Source organism: Populus alba, chromosome 13, assembly GCF_005239225.2.
Source record: "Populus alba chromosome 13, ASM523922v2, whole genome shotgun sequence".
Lineage (NCBI taxonomy): Eukaryota > Viridiplantae > Streptophyta > Magnoliopsida > Malpighiales > Salicaceae > Populus > Populus alba.
Window position 1 is genome coordinate 4,229,390 of NC_133296.1, and position 17,270 is coordinate 4,246,659.

General features: G+C 35.8%; 2 protein-coding genes and 1 pseudogene across 2 annotated transcripts; 1 reads left to right on the plus strand and 2 right to left on the minus strand.

Annotated features, from left to right (window-relative positions):
• Positions 1-1,863: 1,863 nt before the first annotated feature.
• LOC140954153 (putative disease resistance protein RGA3) lies at positions 1,864-6,691 on the minus strand. The gene is made up of 2 exons (XM_035042168.2): positions 3,006-6,691; positions 1,864-2,211 (listed from the first exon to the last, which is right to left on the minus strand). The coding sequence occupies exon 1, from the start codon at positions 6,536-6,538 to the stop codon at positions 3,023-3,025; it is 3,516 nt and encodes a 1,171-aa protein (XP_034898059.1). The 5' UTR covers positions 6,539-6,691; the 3' UTR covers positions 1,864-2,211; positions 3,006-3,022.
• Positions 6,692-8,368: 1,677 nt separating this feature from the next.
• LOC118036509 (U-box domain-containing protein 35-like) lies at positions 8,369-13,208 on the minus strand (annotated as a pseudogene).
• A 1,345-nt stretch (positions 13,209-14,553) lies between these two features.
• LOC140954457 (3'-5' exonuclease-like) lies at positions 14,554-15,198 on the plus strand. Its single transcript, XM_073404052.1, has one exon. It carries the CDS (start codon positions 14,554-14,556, stop codon positions 15,196-15,198), a length of 645 nt encoding a protein of 214 aa, XP_073260153.1.
• The last annotated feature ends 2,072 nt before the right edge of the window (positions 15,199-17,270 follow it).

Sequence of the window (17,270 nt, forward strand, 5' to 3'; positions counted from 1 at the left end):
ATAATCAGATTAATTATTATTGATCCATGTTTATTTGAACTTATTTGATTTCATATATAGAAAAACACTCAATGTGGCCGTGTTTTCCAGAATCACATGAGCTAACCCCTGTTTTTAGCTAGGTTTTCTTTGCCAATGGACTTTTCTTCGAGTGTTGTGCTAATATATAGGTAGCACCGCACCTAGATGTGCCTGACCATATTAATCATTTCATTCTCCATTTCTACGCACCAGTCCTTAACCTCATTATCCATTTCCACGTGCTTATATAAGTCTATTCCCTCAATAGTTTACAGAAGTGTTTGCCATGTGATGCTGCGAGATGCCCCGTTGCTTTCTGCAAATTTTTTTTTTTTTTTTTTATGTAACAATAAATTCCATAAATAATAAAAGAGAAAGAGAGGCAAACCTGAATCTCAACCCCGGCCTCACTTTTAGACTTGACTTCTTCACCTTGACCCTTTATTTTATCCGTTTCGTTTTCTTGATTTCAAGTATCAGAAGAAGCTGATGAGTGCAAGACTGAGAAGTACTGGTGTTGTTTCTTGCTCACTTTCTCTTTTGTTGGCCAGTTTGGTTAAGAACAAACGAGGGACAAGAAAAATGGGGTTTTCTTGCTCTTTTCTAGTTTACAGACGGAGAATTGAAAGGGAAAAAATAATTAAGATCAAGTTCATTAAAATGTATGGATTGGTATAGTTTAGGACTTCTGGTGCTATGATAAATGTGTGCAAGTGAGAATTTTGATTTTTCCCATTGTTTGCCAGATTTTCAGAGTAGAGTAAAATTACAGCATTTGAGTTATGCAGAGTATAGATATGGTTTGAAACCTTTTGCTGATAGCAGAAAAGGTACATGTCTGAAAAAGTTGTAAACTAACAGCATTTGAGTTATGTGCATCACACACACACACACACACATATATGTATATATATATATGTATGTACATTGAAAACCCAAAGCAACACAAAATTCGCAACTTCATGTTTCTGCTATCAGGGGGTAAAATTGCTTATTGGATGGATTCTCTGTTAACCCCCTGTAAATAAAAATAAATAATGAAAAAAAAAAAACTCATAGTTGTTCTTTTACGAATGTATTAAATTACGGGGTGTGGGTTGTTGTAAAACCAAAGAATGTTAGTCAGCAATTTTACTGGTCAAGGTAGCTTTACTCTTAGATGGCCAAGTTAGTGTCGGAAGCTTGTGTTCAGTAATGAAGATTACAAAATCCAAATTGCGAATGCATCAAGTAGGTGCAAACATGTGAATCTTGACTACAAGTACGGTTTTTGACTGGGACTTTGGCTTGGGGGGAAAAAAGGAAGAAAACAGCAATAATTTGTCTCAAAGCTTTCACAAATCACACAGATGATAGGCATGAACAGGATGATGGTTAGTCCTGTTTCTTATTCTTCTTAAACTTCTTTGTAAGTGAATGCAGGTGCATTTAAGGGGTTTCTGATGATTAGTTTGCTGCAGATCAGGAAAAACAGATTTAGAATTATCATGGATTCACACAGATGATTGAAGATCAGCAATAATTCTGTTTTCTTCCTTCAAAAGTGGTTGACATCATGCTGTGTACATGGCAGTTTGTACACAGTGAATCAGTTTTTCTTCCCTTTGGTTCAGCAATGAGGCCCCTCAGCTTCTCTAGTTAGAGGTAACCTTCGTTTTCATTTTTCTGCAACTAATTGTAGTTTGAATAGACTTGTGAAATCAACCATATTTTTATCATATAGCTTTTATGCCTTATTTTAGATATTCAAGTACTTAAAAGAAAATAATAGAGAGAGAGAGAGAGAGAGATCAAGGAATATAGCCGTGAGTTAATAACAACATATTATGTAAGATGAAGGTAGATTTACAAGACAAAAAGCACAATAATTCTTCAAATATTTGGAGTAGAACATCATCAACATATATAACCTCATAAAAATCGAATCCTTTAAAGTTAAATAACAAAATCAAATACAAAATAATAGAAGTTACACAAACGAATTCACATCCATATCTATATTTTCGTGATACGCCGCCACCTCCATCTATTTTCTTACATTTTAACAAATATACTTTCTCATAAAGATACGAGAAAATTATGCAGGTCACACATTTATCCAGCCTGACAAACACTATTCTGCATAAGCTTCTAATAACCATTTCATGGCTTCCTTCAGTCTTCGAGGTCCGAGTCTTCGAGGTACTCCGGCTGCACATATGATAGTTGAAATAGCCAACTTGGTATTAGTTTTGGAAATATAAACAACGCTAAACTACAAAATGCAGGATGAATCATAGTTTCTAAACATGTATAGGAAGCATATCCAATTCAATGAATACAATAAATAAATAAATAAACATATTTCAACATGAAAGTCAGTGAAAAATATCATTATCTAATAAATTTCTAAAATACCTTTTCAATAGTTTAACTACCTTCCCAAAATAATGTTCTTAATCAATCCTATCACTACTTATTTAAGTTAACATTTGATTTTTAAAGAATTTTTTTTTTACTTGTACTGGTTGGAGTTAGATAATATATTATCACTATATAATATATTAATTTATATTTTATATAAACTGGAGCCAAGTTTGTTTTTTTTTTTTTAAAATGTTGGGGTCAACTAAAGAGTGTTTTCAGCTTTAATTGTATTTGCTACTAAAAAGTGATTGGTTTGTGACCTCAATGGTTGTTATTTAAATGTGAGTTTTATAAATTGACTAATCTTAAGATTTAATGGTTTGTTTAAAATATCATAATTGTATATAAAGTTGATGATTTTAAAATAAATAATACTATATAGATAATGTAATTATTTTTAAATACAAGTTAAATTATCTTGTAAGAATAATATTAGAATAATGATTGAAAAAATGTTGGATGGCTATTGATTTTATATTTTGATACATGACAAATTCAGGTTATATTTTGTTAACTAAAATTGGTTCTCTCTCCTAAACATATTACAAAGTAACAAAATAATTTAAATCCCAACTTACCTGTACAAATGGCAAGTCTATCTAGAGATTATTGGGATATGAGAAATCTTGGACCACTCAGAACCACTCTCTTTTTTACAATTTTTTGATAGATGCGGACATCCCCGAATCCACAATTCCTTCAATTTGGAGAGGCGTTGAATGGCTGTTGAACTTGGCAGATACTTGAGATTATTGCAATCCCTAATCCGAAGAGATTGAAGAGAAGAAAGGTTGGCCAACCATTCTGGCAATGCTTCCTCAAATTCCTCTCCCTTGAAACCCTCTATAGACAATATCTCGAGGGCAGTGAGGTGTTGAAGTTGGTGGGGTACACTCTTCAGTTTATCCCATCCATGTATCGATAGGAATTCAAGGGACCCACTCAAGTGTTGGAATGAGTTTAAAACTACTGCAGGAAAAGCCTCCATCTCCTCTGAGAAACCACCGATACTCAATCTCTTCAGGTAGGTAAGGCTGCCTAACCAATCATCCTCTGGGATATCTCTCAAACACCGACACCCAATGATTAGTAATGAAACAAGAGAAGGCAATTGTCGTAAATCAATACTGATGAGCTTTGCACAATCACGAATAACTAATATTCGTAGCGAAGACAAATCTTGCAAATCACTGATATGGATAAGCTCACTCCAATCCCCTATCCACAATGCCTCTAGAGATGCGCAACATTGTAGTCCGCTTGGAAGAGCTCCCATTTTACAACTACCAATAATCAATTTCTTCAAAGAATATTTCAATTCTCGGAAATCACCAGGAATTGAGATCAACTCACGGCAGCTCTGTATATTCAATTCCACCAGAGCTGTGCAGTGTTGTACGATTGGAATGGATGCCAGCTTTGAACAACCCCATATCCTTAAATTTTGAAGAGACGTGAAGCCATGAAACTCACCAGAAAAATATCTCAGACCATCACAGCTGTAAATTCCAATGTCTACAAGAGATGAAAGACGACATATCGGAATGCTTTCCAACTTTCCACAATTCTTAATTCTCAACTTTTCAAGACAAGGAAATACTTCAACAAATTCTCCACCTGGTACCATCCATTCTTCAAGACCATTCAATCCAGACAGAGTGAGTTTTTTTAGTGCTGGAAACAGTACTGCTGCACTGCCACTGCTATAGAACTCATTGCCTATACATTTCACATTAGGCATTCCAATCATCTTTAGAATCTTAAGGCGAGGAAGACATCCAAGTGTTGGGAGTTGTCTCAACTTGCTGCAGCCATTCAATCTCAGCACCGTCAGATTATTGAGTTGCAATATCCATGATGAGAAATCTTCACCCTTGTAACCCTCAATTTCCAAGCTTCTTATGTCTGGGTGAGGCTGCAGGCCTTCCAGCACATCCTCACTATTGACACTGTTGTTACCTTCATCATCACTCCATTCAAACACCAATTTGTTCATTCTTTTTGCACGCAGTTTTGCCTTCTTAGCTTCTTCTCTGTCTCTAACTTGCTCAAGCTTGCATATCTTCAATGCTCCTCTTAGTTCTTTCAAACATCCCAGCTCTTCAACCATATGATTTGGACCCACAACAAATAACGGCAGAGTTTGAAGTCGTGTTAGGAATCTCACCTCAGCTGGCACTAGCATTGGATCATCAAAATGAAGATGTCTCAAGCTGACTAAATTTCTCATTTTCATGGGAAGCTTTTCTAGTGACTTGCAATCAGTGAACCTTAATGATTCCAAATGGTAGAGCTTGGTGATGGATTCCGGCAATGCTCTGATACTGGTACGTGAGACATCAAGATATCTCAAATGTCTCAGCTTGCAAATTGAATCTGGTAACTCTGTGATATCAGACCGTCGCAATTTGAGAGTTCTCAAGCTTTTGAATTTCCAAGACCCATTGAATACATCAACCATTGAGAAAACAGTTCGCAATTTTCTAGCATCAATCGCTGGAAATGTTGCCTCAACATCCCCACGAGATATGAGATTTAGATGACGAATATGAGATGCACCATCAACAGCCGAATCCTCCTCCAGATTTAACGCTTCTGATTTTGAGACCTGTAATGCAAGATCATGCACAAGATCATGCATCTTGCAACTTGTTACGACCTCACACTCATTCCTTTCAACATCTTGGAAAAAGGAATTTGCAAGCAAGTCAATGAAACACTTGTTGCCTTCGTCTTCCATCCTCCCATTTGATGGCCTGAGAAAACCTTCAGCCACCCAAAGTTGAATTAGCTCTTCCCTTCCTATTTCAAAATCTTTAGGAAAAATAGAACAGTATGCAAAACATTTTTTCAGTGATGGCGATGACAGGTAATCAAAACTGAGTCTCAATATGCGCAAAACTTTATCTCCATCCTGATAATCCCAAATTCTACTGTTTAGAATTGACTGCCACTCCTGTGCCTGCTTTCCGTGAAGAGTTCCTCCCAAAACTTTAGCAAGCAATGGAAGCCCTCCACATTTCTTTGCAATCTCTTTTCCAATAGACTCCAAGTCTGAAGCTATTGTTTCTCCTCCACCCCTGCTCACCTTGTGCATGATAATGGACCAACATTGATCATCTGATAGTCTCCCTGGCTCGTGCTGAATCCCTGGAGAAGTCTCCATCATGTCTGCTACTTTCTTACTGCGGGTTGTAACAACAACAGCATTCCCATTCTTGCTGTTAATTTTTAACAGTTGCTCCTTCAAATCATCCCACTTAGCATGGTCTTCATTCCACACATCATCAAGGACAAGAAAAAATGTCTTACTTTCCAGCTTTTCCTTGAGTGTTTTCATAACTGCATTTAGATTGCTCAACGTAGTTCCATCAACATCTTGCAACATCTCTCCTAAAATCCTCCGTTTACTAAAATCATTCGAAACACAAACCCATATTATTACATCAAAAAGCTTTTTCTCCCTCACTACTTCACAAACTTTTTTTGCTAGAGTAGTCTTTCCAAGACCTGCCATCCCCACAATAGGGACAACAGACAGAACTTGTTGACCGATCGAGCCAATCAGCAATTTCATAACTTTAGAGACATTATCCTCCCTTCCTACTACAACTTCTGAGCTTTCAAGCAAGGAATCTGTCTCTCGGTCTATATCCCGGATAACTTCAGGAGCACTCTCTACATGTTGAGATGCAATTCCCAGCCCAAAGCGAGTTGCAAGTTTCTGAATCCCATCCAGTGATCCATTGATCTTCTTAACTTTTTGACCCATATTCAAACGGAATGCAACAGGGTTGTGCAGTGAAAAGCAGTCACGTACCTTTCCCTTCTTTTGGTCTTTTCGGAGAATCTCATAAGCAAACTCGTCTAGAACGTCTTCAGCATCGTAAGCTACATCTTGTAGCTTCTCCAGCCAAAGCTTCGCAGAATCGTCTGTTACGGGCCTTCTGGCTGCATCTTTGAGCACAGCTTTGATCATGGTCAAAGACTCTTCGAGCTTTTGCAGCTGTCCCTCCAATCCCCAGGCAAGTCTGATCCCTTCAGCAGCTATGGAACTGACCCTTGTCAAAGTCTCCTCCATGGCAAACGTAAGAAAAAGCTCTGCTGCCATATTCTCTTGTTTTCTTTGGAAAAATCAAAGAAGAAATAATACTGAGGAAAAGAGAGATAAGAACGGTCTGAACGTTGTGAAATAGTGATGAAATGAAGTGCGTTTTGGAATGGGGAGATGCATTCAACTTGAAAGTAAATGGCAGCATCTTCCACGAACCACTACGGTGAAACTTGGCACACTGAAGCCAAGACAAGGACCCTTCCTTCGTATCCAGTTCAAGACATTAAAAGAATAATTTATAAGTCTTCCTTCTTTCTTTTGATGCAGCAAGTTGTTAAGGACATGATTTAAAAAACAAAAACATATTTAATTCAATTTCCTGTACAGTCTTCTGCCAAGTCTTTCTTTATATAAATATATATTTGAGTTAAAGTATTGTAATGGCCGACCAGTTGCTTTCTAGGATTCGACTTTTTCAATCAATGTGATGAAATTTGTCATATGATTTAGTATTATTGCAGTACGAAGTCATGCATTCACTACTTGAGATCTGCGCATCCGATGTGATCACCCCCTAAATATTAATTGTCAATAATCGGATTAATTATTGATCCATGTTTATTTGAACTTATTTGATATCAAATTTTTATTTGATTTCATATAAAAAAAACACTAACAAGGTGGCAGCGTTTTCCTGAATCACATGATTTAATGTTTTTAGCTAGGTTTTCTTTGCCAATGGACTTTTCTTCGAGTGTTGTGCTCATACATAGGTAGCTCCGCACCCTGTTGTGCCTGACCATATTAATTATTTCTTTTTGCTGTCTTTAGTACAGAGTGTTGTGTTTCATTCTCCTTTTCTACGCACCAGTCCTTAACCTCATTATCCATTTCCATGTGCTTATATAAGTCTATTCCCTCAATAGTTTACAGAAGTGTTTGCCATGTGATGCTGCGAGATGCCCCGTTGCTTTCTGCAATTTTTTTTTTTTTTTTTTTATGTAACAATAAGTTCCATAAATAATAAAAGAGAAAGAGAGGCAAACCTGAATCTCAACCTGGGCCTCACTTTTAGACTTGACTTCTTCACCTTGACCCTTTATTTTATCCGTTTCATTTTCTTGATTTCAAGTATCAGAAGAAGCTGATGAGTGCAAGACTGAGAAGTAGTGAAGTACTGGTGTTGTTTTAATTTGTTTGCAAACACATAAAGGAAAGAAGCATGCAGGACACCTCACACTCACAGTAAGAGAAAGTCCTTCAAGGAGACACGTTTCCTATGAACAAACCACGTACCTAGGGAACTGCAAACTGCCTGCAACTTGTCAAAAAACAGCAACATTTCACAAACCTTAAACGACAAGGAATGAAGGTTTTGGGTGGTAACGACATGTCATCACCACCGGCAATGCTGTTTTTCAATATTTGTGCCAGAAAGTCCTATAAACTGATCACTGGATGTAGGTTTATCAATCATGTATATTTGCGATGATATTAAGACAGCTTATGAGTTATAAGTTTCAGATACTCTTTTTTTTTTTTTTTTAAATGTCGTATCAGAATAACTTTATAATAATTTTTGAAGGACAGCTAGCGGATTTGGGAAAATTTTATCAACGTGGATTCATCGAAGACTGATCATAGCTGAGGTATTTAGTATAGTTCACTATATAATTATTTTGTTTATACTGAGCATGCCTTTTGTCTTCTTGATTTCAGACTTTCATGTAAGTAAATTGTTTCTGAAGATTTGAGACTTTCAAGCTTGCACTTCTTGGCCAGTTTGGTTAAGAAGAACAAACGATTGAAAAGAAATATGGGGTTTTCTTGCTCTTTTCTAGTTTACTCACGGAGAATTGAAAGGGAAAAAATAAGATCAAGTTCAGTAAAATGTATGGATTGGTATAATTTAGGACTTTTGGTACTATGATAAATGTGTGCAAGTGAGAATTTGATTTTTCCCATTGTTTGCCAGATTTTCAGAGTAGAGTAAAATTACAGCATTTAAGTTATGCGAAGTATATATATGTACATTGAAAACCCTTTTGCTGATAGCAGAAAAGGTACATGTCTGAAAAAGTTGTAAAATTACAGCATTTGAGTTATGTGCATGATATATATGTAAATTGAAAACCCAAAGCAACACAAAATCCCCAACTTCATGTTTCTGCTGTCAGTGGCTGAAATTGCTTATTGGATGGATTCTCTGTAAAAATGTGGCTGCAAGAAAACTACCATTGGCCTTCTTTTAGCTTTCTTGTGTTGGCTCTGAGAGTAAGATTTTTTGAACAAGTTAATAATAATTAAGGTGACCTTTAATTTTCATGTAATAACATAATCGTTTTCAGTACCTGCTTCTGCTTTTGTTTGCCATTAAGTGCTTGATTGGCTCTTCGGGCTTCCCTGATCTCCAACTACAGTATTGCTCATCGCTTCCTGCAGAATGTTTATCAACAATATTTAGAATAAAATCTAATATCCCCAGTTTAGTTGGGAAAATGGAGAATTTATATGCTTGCTACTACAAAACAATGATCATGTCAAATCTTGTGATGGCATTTGTTTGATACTTCTTTCTTGAAATTTCATGTAACAGTCCCTTTTCTTCCTCATTCTTTAAGAGTGTTGGCTGAGTTTAACTTTCAGTGAGCTCATAAGCAAAGGAATTGTGTCAGTACTAACCTGGGTTATTGAAACTTGACTGAGGTTGGTGGGAGTTGCAGAAGTTTGGCTAAGGTTGGTGGGAGTTATTGAGATTTGGCTGATGGGAGGAGTTCATCTTTTCTTCAGCTAAATCTCTCAGTCTGTTGAGCTCTGGCAAGACTTCTGTGCCAAGATCTGGCCTGTCTTTCCGTCTCAGTTCTGCACATTGGAGTGCAAGCTTTGCAAAACATAAAGTCTCTTCAATTGGCCAATCACGCACATCTGAGTCTAGAATTTCTTTGAGCGCCTCATTTTCAATTGCTTGTTCAACAATGTGAGTCAAGTCCATTGGTGGCTTGGCTGTTATGACTTGCAGAAGCAAGATCCCTAAGGAATATACATCAGATTTCACACCAAGCTTTCCAGTTTGTTGATACTCTGGATCAATATAGCAGAAAGTTCCCGCAGCTGATGTCATGTGGTATTGTGTTACATTCTCAGAAGTAGTGGGAACAAGCCTGGCCAATCCAACATCACTAATCTTAGTGGTGTAATTGTTGTCTAGCAAAATGTTTCCTGGCTTGAGGTCACGGTGAACCAGTGGCTCTGGCTTGGTCTGATGGAGAAAGAGCAGACCTGTGGCTCTCTCAGCTGCAATTCAGAACCTGATTTGCCAAGAAAGAGCTGGTGTATTCCCTCTCTTGAAGAGACGGTCTTCTAAGCTTCCTTTTGCCATGTATTCATAGACTAGAATGCCATACTCTGGGCAGGCTCCAAGAAGCAGTACCATGTTAGAACCTACTGGGAATCTTCGTTCTTCTTCTATTCTCCAGCAATTCAGCTCTGTTGCCTATACACATACCATTTTAGAACCTACTGGGAATCTGACTAGTGCACGTAGAAAACATGAATTCTCTGTACCTTCCGTTTTGCTGTAAGTGCTTCTCTACATGCTGCGTTGTACAAGTCCATTGTTTGCTTCAACTCTAGTTTTAGCCTCCTCATCCCAGACTCCATGTCATCCTATTGTTTCAATTACAGATTAGGAGAAAGCATTTAGATCATGCATCTGTGCTTTACTATCACACTTTGCGCAGTCTTATTGACTTTAAAGTTAAAACAACAAATGAAAGGCTAAAGAAATCAAAATATAAAATTGCTTTTTCCAATCATGGAAAGATCGATGTAAGATTAAGCTACAAGCCATCATATATAAGATGTTACTCTATCTAAATTGACCGAATAATCTGTGCTATTTTGCAGAATTCAGCGTATAACCCAAGAAGAAAAACTTAAATTGCATGTTCTTGACAATATTCATAGTGTAGCCTGAATCAAACAACTTGAGCTTATGATCTAACTAGATTAATTTTCCTGTTAATAGGAAAAAACCGGTTAAAATAATAACACTCTATTATTAAACATCCTTTATTTCCTTAAGTGTTTACAGTGTTTGATGGTTAGTTGAGCTTATTTACCTAATCATGCTATTGTCAAACGGTTAATTGCTTACCAGGCTGTGTGTTGAACCAGTAAATGATGTTCTGCCGCTATATTGTGAAATTGAGGAAAATCCCTGATGGTAATTGGGGCTAAAGAACTTTGGTCCTCAGTGTATAGATGCAAAGCTAGTGTCTGAGCTAGTTGAAAACCGAGGGGTTGCTCCAGAATCCATGAAATCATAGGTTACAGAAGACATGCGGTCAGTGCTTGGCCTGCTGGAGCTGACAAATGATATGTCAGTTTCTGACATGAGATCTGCAAATGATTTTACACTATGACCCTGTCCTCCTCTTCCCAATGGTGACCTGTTGTTACCAACAATTGTATTATGTTCAGCCTTTGAACAAATTAAATCATAGCCAAGCTTTAGCAATCAAAACCAGGAAATTATTACAAAGACATCCCGGACTATCACTCCATAAATATTTACTGATTATATATGCACGTTATATTATATCATGTTCACTGCCATCCCCTCTCATCTTCTAAAATGATTTGATGCATTCCTTACTTACCTGAAGGTTTCACCACCTGAGATACGAGGCTTGACTGGCATCGTTCTCTCTGTCAGCAGAAGACCATAAATTGGATTTTAGATTGGGATTAAGACAAAATAAAATGGAAAAAGGACCATATGATTGAGAGAATAAACCTGTTATGCTCGAAACATGTTTGTATAGTGCTTCAGAAGAATCTACTCTTGGACTATTTTGGTTCTGTTGGTTTTGTATTTGATCTAGAAGTGTGGAGGCGAATGGGGCAGGACGAGAAGCATTTCTCATTGTATAGACCTTTCCTTTTGATACACCATACACAGTACAGAAATCAGGTGCCCCTCTTGACACAGTGCTTGGTACATCCGCCTTGAATTTTCTGTATAACAAAACCATTGGAAATAAATGAGCCTGGTCGCTCAATGCACAAATACATCAACAAAAAATGGAATTCATTTCTCAATTTTCATCTGTCTCGTGATTGTTATTGTTGATTATGTTTCCATCTGTATGTGATTTATCCTGACTGTTCAATGATTGGCTTATCAGATATTGCCAATCAAAGTTCAGAGTTGAGGAGAATATATAAAATTCTGCTAGTATTCTGAAGTTGACCTGTGTGAAAACAAAGTGCTTTTCATCTGAAATAGCACCAAAACTGATGCTGTTTTGAATGCTTTTCAACGTTTTTGATGTGAGGATCTCGAAACCATAAGAGAGGACCTAAAACAGCATCAATCCAAATGCATTTTGAAACACACCCGAACCACAATACCAAAAGGTGTACACTTCAAGTAAAACTGAGTTCCTTTTGTTGGAAATAGTCTGCTCTTCCTGTTTTTACACAGATTGAAGGTAGCCTGAATTTAAATTCTGGTGGGGTGTGTGCAGATAGAGTTGCCAAGTCAGGAGAGGGCTAGGGACTGCAAAAATACCTCATAAATCCACTCCGTGATGGGGTTCCGAGAACCACAGTCTCGATTGCTGCATGGGAAACATATTCTGTTATTGCTTTTGCTATATCTGTGCTTTCAAGTGCAACATCTAGGCAATGTACCTGATACAAAAAAAATAATAAAATCTGTATGTTGAAATTGAAAGGAGAAAACAAGGTACATTTGCACATCTATCTGCATAAAGGCACGAGACACTGAAAAATGATGGTTTTCTTCCATCATTTTGGATGCTTGTGTTTATAAGAGAGATTCCTATAGATTTTAACTTTTTTTATTCTTCTCATGTTCTAGACATTTTCCATGCCTAAAGGTGCATATTTATATCGTGGAAAGGAGAATTAACAATGACAGGCTCAGAAACGAATGGGGTGCTGCGTGGTAAGCTGCCATAAAAGGAAAGGGGACAGTGGATGCACAATCACTTTGTTAAGTAGTTTTTAGCATAGAAACGTATCACTACAGATGACATGCACACACACAGTTACATAGCTGCCCGGAGAAAGTTCTGATGCAGTGGAGCGGAGCGAATTTGCATTAACTGTTATCGGCAAGCCTGCTCTTGGCACCGGAACTTGACTACTTCTCCTCGGACAACGGATTCATTTATATTGCCACCCGAGAAATACGATCCTTGCCTTGACCAATTGGCTGGATGATTCACTGTTTTCGAAGTTTTTAGCTTTTGTCTGGTGAAAACAACATAAAATTTTGTGCAGCAGAGCATGAACATGGAAGATAAAAACACTGCAGGAACCTATCACTCCTTTTCTTTTCTTTCTTTTTTCTTTCTTTTATACATCTCCAAAACATTCACAGCCATATATATACACAAAACACTAACACATCTTTACATTCTCCCCCATAATATGCTAAACTTAACTCTTAGTGCATTTCTCAACTTTTGAAATTTACCCTTTGGGAATGCTTTTTCATAGCAGAACCAATCACAATGCTCCTCTGATTTGCAGAACGCAATCCTTCCTCAATTGCTTCACAGATGAAATGATGTTTAAGTGCAATGTGATTCGTTCTGCTATGAAAAACTGGATTCCTTTCAATTGTTATAGCTGATTTATTGTCACAAACAAACAATGTTGTTGGATTTTCTTGCTTTTCTTCTGCATCCTTCATAATTCTTCTTAACCAAATAACTTGATGGGTAGCTAAACTAGCTGCAACATATTAGCTTTAACCACTGATTATTGCTTCTTCAAAGACCAAACACTAGAACTATGAGAAAAGCTAAATATTTTGGCAAATTTAAACAAAATGATTTATGTGGTGTTTTTGAAAATTTAGCAAAATTCTAATAGATACAAAACTTGGTATGATATCTATTAATTAATTTTTGATTTTTTTCAAAGTATAATAAAGATACAATTTTAAATGTTATCGTAGCATAAATAAACTCAACCCTGTCATGTGGGCTAGGCTTCCTGACCAAAAAAATTTTAAATTTAATTTTGATATAAAAATTTATTTTTATTATTTTTTATTTCTTGGTTAAGAAACAAAAGAGAGAGGTTGCTGGATTCTGGAGACAGAGAAATGAACATGTTTTTGGCATCAATTTAAACTACCAAAATAAATAATATTTATATTAAATAGCTCATTTAATGAAGATATATCTACAACTATTTTACCTATAAGAACCTATCTTATGTACCGATGAATCTTCTAAAATTAGACTTCAACCAATTTTATTATTTTTCTTTGATTTTCTGGATTTAATATTTATTTTAGAATTTATGTTATTTTTTTTAATATTTTTAGATTCTGATTTGTTTATAAGTACACACTGTTTTCTACAAATTTAAATGTCTTATAAACCTTTTAATTAAATTTATTTCCAGAAAATAAAATTGTGAATTTAAAGCAATTCTTTTTCCTCATCAAATCTTTTTGTGCTTTCTAAGTACATAGTGTTCTCTCCTTCATGCACCTGCTTCGATTTTCCATTTTTCCTCAACCGCAGGAGAATGTGATAATTATTAAAGAAGAGACCGTTGGACTTCTCGTGTTGGGCTCCTCCTCCTCTTGAATCATGGATGACACGACTCTTCATGCCAGAAAAACTTGGATCATTAACTTCAATTTCAATGGCTTGAGATATTTAATCGATAGTTATTTTTATTTGTAAGAAAAAAAATCCTTGTGAGTTAGTGGGTTGTTATTTTTTTATATAAAAAAATATATTTTAAAATAATATTTAAAAGAATGATAACAATTATTTTTTAAAATATTTTTTTATTTAAAAATAAATTACAATAATATTTTTAATAGCAAAATTCTAAAAACACTAATAAAATTTATTTGGAAATAAAGAAAAAATAAAAACTTTAATTTTTTTAAAATTATTTTTAAAAATTCTCCTTTCACTCTCTTCTCCTTGTGCCTGTATATAAAAACAAAGACAAAGAGTTACGGTTACGAAGCCACTTGATCGATCGTTTCTTTTATATTTTTCACTGCACCAATGGATACGTTTCTTATTCCTATGACCGATGGCAATGATCTATCCACAACGCTGGTCACTGGAAAGGATGACATAGATCTTAGCTTCAACCTGCTATTCGGTGATGCGGCGGGTGACAAGGTTGTGGGGTTCGACACGGAGTACTCTCTGGAGCCAAAATTTAGCAGAGATTTAGATGCACATGTTGTTGACAAAAGAATTGCTTTAGTGAAACTGTGCACTAAACACAGATGCATATTGTTCAGGCTTGACAGAGATAACGTCGATTACGTGCATCTGTTGAAGAAACTGTCAGCGTTGCTGGCTAACAAGGACATTGTTTTCGTCGGTGTTCGAAAGAGAGATGACCTTGTAAAGCTCCGGAACGAATATGGGCTAGAAATCTCCAATTTAGTGGAGTTGAGTGAACTGGTTGTGGGTGTTCTTGGCGAGCCTGCTCTGGGCACGTACGGGGCCAGGGATTTGGCTAGTTATCTTGATGTTCTTCGTCATCTTCAACCGAGAAATTCCATCCTTTCTTTGATCAACTGGCTGGATAATTCGCTAAATAGGCAACAGGTTATGTGTGCGGTTACTGATACGTATGCTGCCTACAAAATTGGCAAGAAGTTACTGGAAGATCGACCAAGGAAGTATATTTACTAGATGTATTGCTTCAACAGCATGTTAGTTCCTTGTTTCCATGATGAACTGTGTTCCTTTGGTCGTTGAAACCTCATGTTCTCTTACTGTGTCTTTTTCTCTCTTTGTTTACTGGACAGATTGGATGATCTGCGCTTGACTAGGGAACAATTGCTGGTGATCTCATTGCTATAATTTTCTTCTTTTTGTTTCTTTCAAGCTAGATGTAATAAATGTAATTGCACCAGGAAAATCTCAGAACAACTGTCCAAAGCTATTCTTTTGCAAGAACTTCTTAGCGAACTCGAACTTGAAATCCCAATTATTGGCTTTCTTCTTCTTGTTTCTATCAAGCTAGATGTAATAAATGTAATTGCATCAGGAAAATCCCAGAACAACTGTCCAAAGCTTCTCTTTTGCAAGAACTTCTTAGCGAACTCGAATTCCAAATCCCAATTGGCTTTCTTCTTCCTTTTTCTTTCAAGCTAGATCTGATAAATGTAATTGCACCAGGAAAATCTCAGAACAACCGATCCAAAGCTTCTCTTTTGCAAGAACTTCTTAGCGAACTCGAAACTCGAAATCCCAATTGGCTTTCTTCTTCTTGTTTCTTTCAAGTTAGATGTGATAAATGTAATTGAACCAGGAAAATCTCAGAACAACGGATCGATCCAAAGCTTCTCTTTTGCAAGAATTTCTTAGCGAACTCGAACTCGAAATCCCAATTGGCTACTGATCTTTGAACACTACTCAACCGTAGTCTGGAAATTTCAGATCTCTTTGGTAGCACCACAGGATAAGAACAAGTGATTTTACTTCATTCTTTCAGAAAACATAATTTGGATCAATCATGCTCCTCATCTTTGAGATGCATTTATAAATGGTGGTATGTACAGCATGATATAGGCCTGGAATCTGTGACTTTGTTAGCGTTTTAAACTCTTGGAATCAAATAATAGATGTGTGATTCTTAGCGAACTCGAACTCCAAATCCCAATTGGCTTTCTTCTTCCTTTTTCTTTCAAGGAATCTGTGACTTTGTTAGCGTTTTAAACTCTTAGAATCAAATAATAGATGTGATTATTACCACAGAGAGCAACTTCCAGTGTGGAAAAAGTTTACAATAGCCTCAGTCACTTGTTCAACCTAGTATCCCCCAAGAAGCCTTAAAAAAGTTCAGCACTCTATCCATCTAGGTAATTAGCGGCTTTGCTTCCATTTAAAGAAAAGATTACTGATTTTACTAATGAAGTCTTTTGAGTTTAGTAACATTCAATAGTGAAGTCTTGTTTTCATTTTTCTGTAAATTGGAGAACTTGGTTTTACATCCGTTCTAATCCTATGTTAGGATGTTGAACCAACCATCAAGTCATATTAAGCCCTCATTTGATATATTCTAAATAGCTGTTGAACAAATTTTTTGAAAAAATATTTGTTTAAAATTAGTTTATATATATATATATATATATATATATATATATATATATATATATATATATTTGAATCATTTTAATGTTCTAATATTAAAAATAATTTTTAAAAAATAAATAAATAATATTATTTTAATTTGTTTTCGAATGAAAACAATTATTATTATACTTTCAAGCATCTTATTTATATAAAAAAACCCAAAAGAAACTAGCATATATATAATCTAGAACCTAAAATTCAACCAACCATGCCAAAAGAGTAACCTTAAGAACACCAAATCTAATGTCATCAAGACAATTGCTACATCCAAGTAAATTCTTGGAATCAATCAAAAAGATATCTACCTTTACATGAAATTTCCTTCTCTCGAATATAACTAGCTCACCCTCTCTTTCTCTTACTTAACACAAGCCCAAAAGTTACGTGTTTATAAGAGCTTCTCCATTTATGGAAAGTAAAAAATAAAAAATTAATATTTTAGCTTTTCTTTGCTTGTGTTGCAAACTCCAAGAAAAAAGCTAAACAAAATGCTAAAATATTTTTTCTCTTCCATAAATGTTATTTCTACATATCTCTTCAAAGAGCCAAAACCAACAAAGTGGGTTCATTAAAAAAATTAATCAATTAAATATAGCTATGTAAAAAAAAAACATCAAACTTATTAA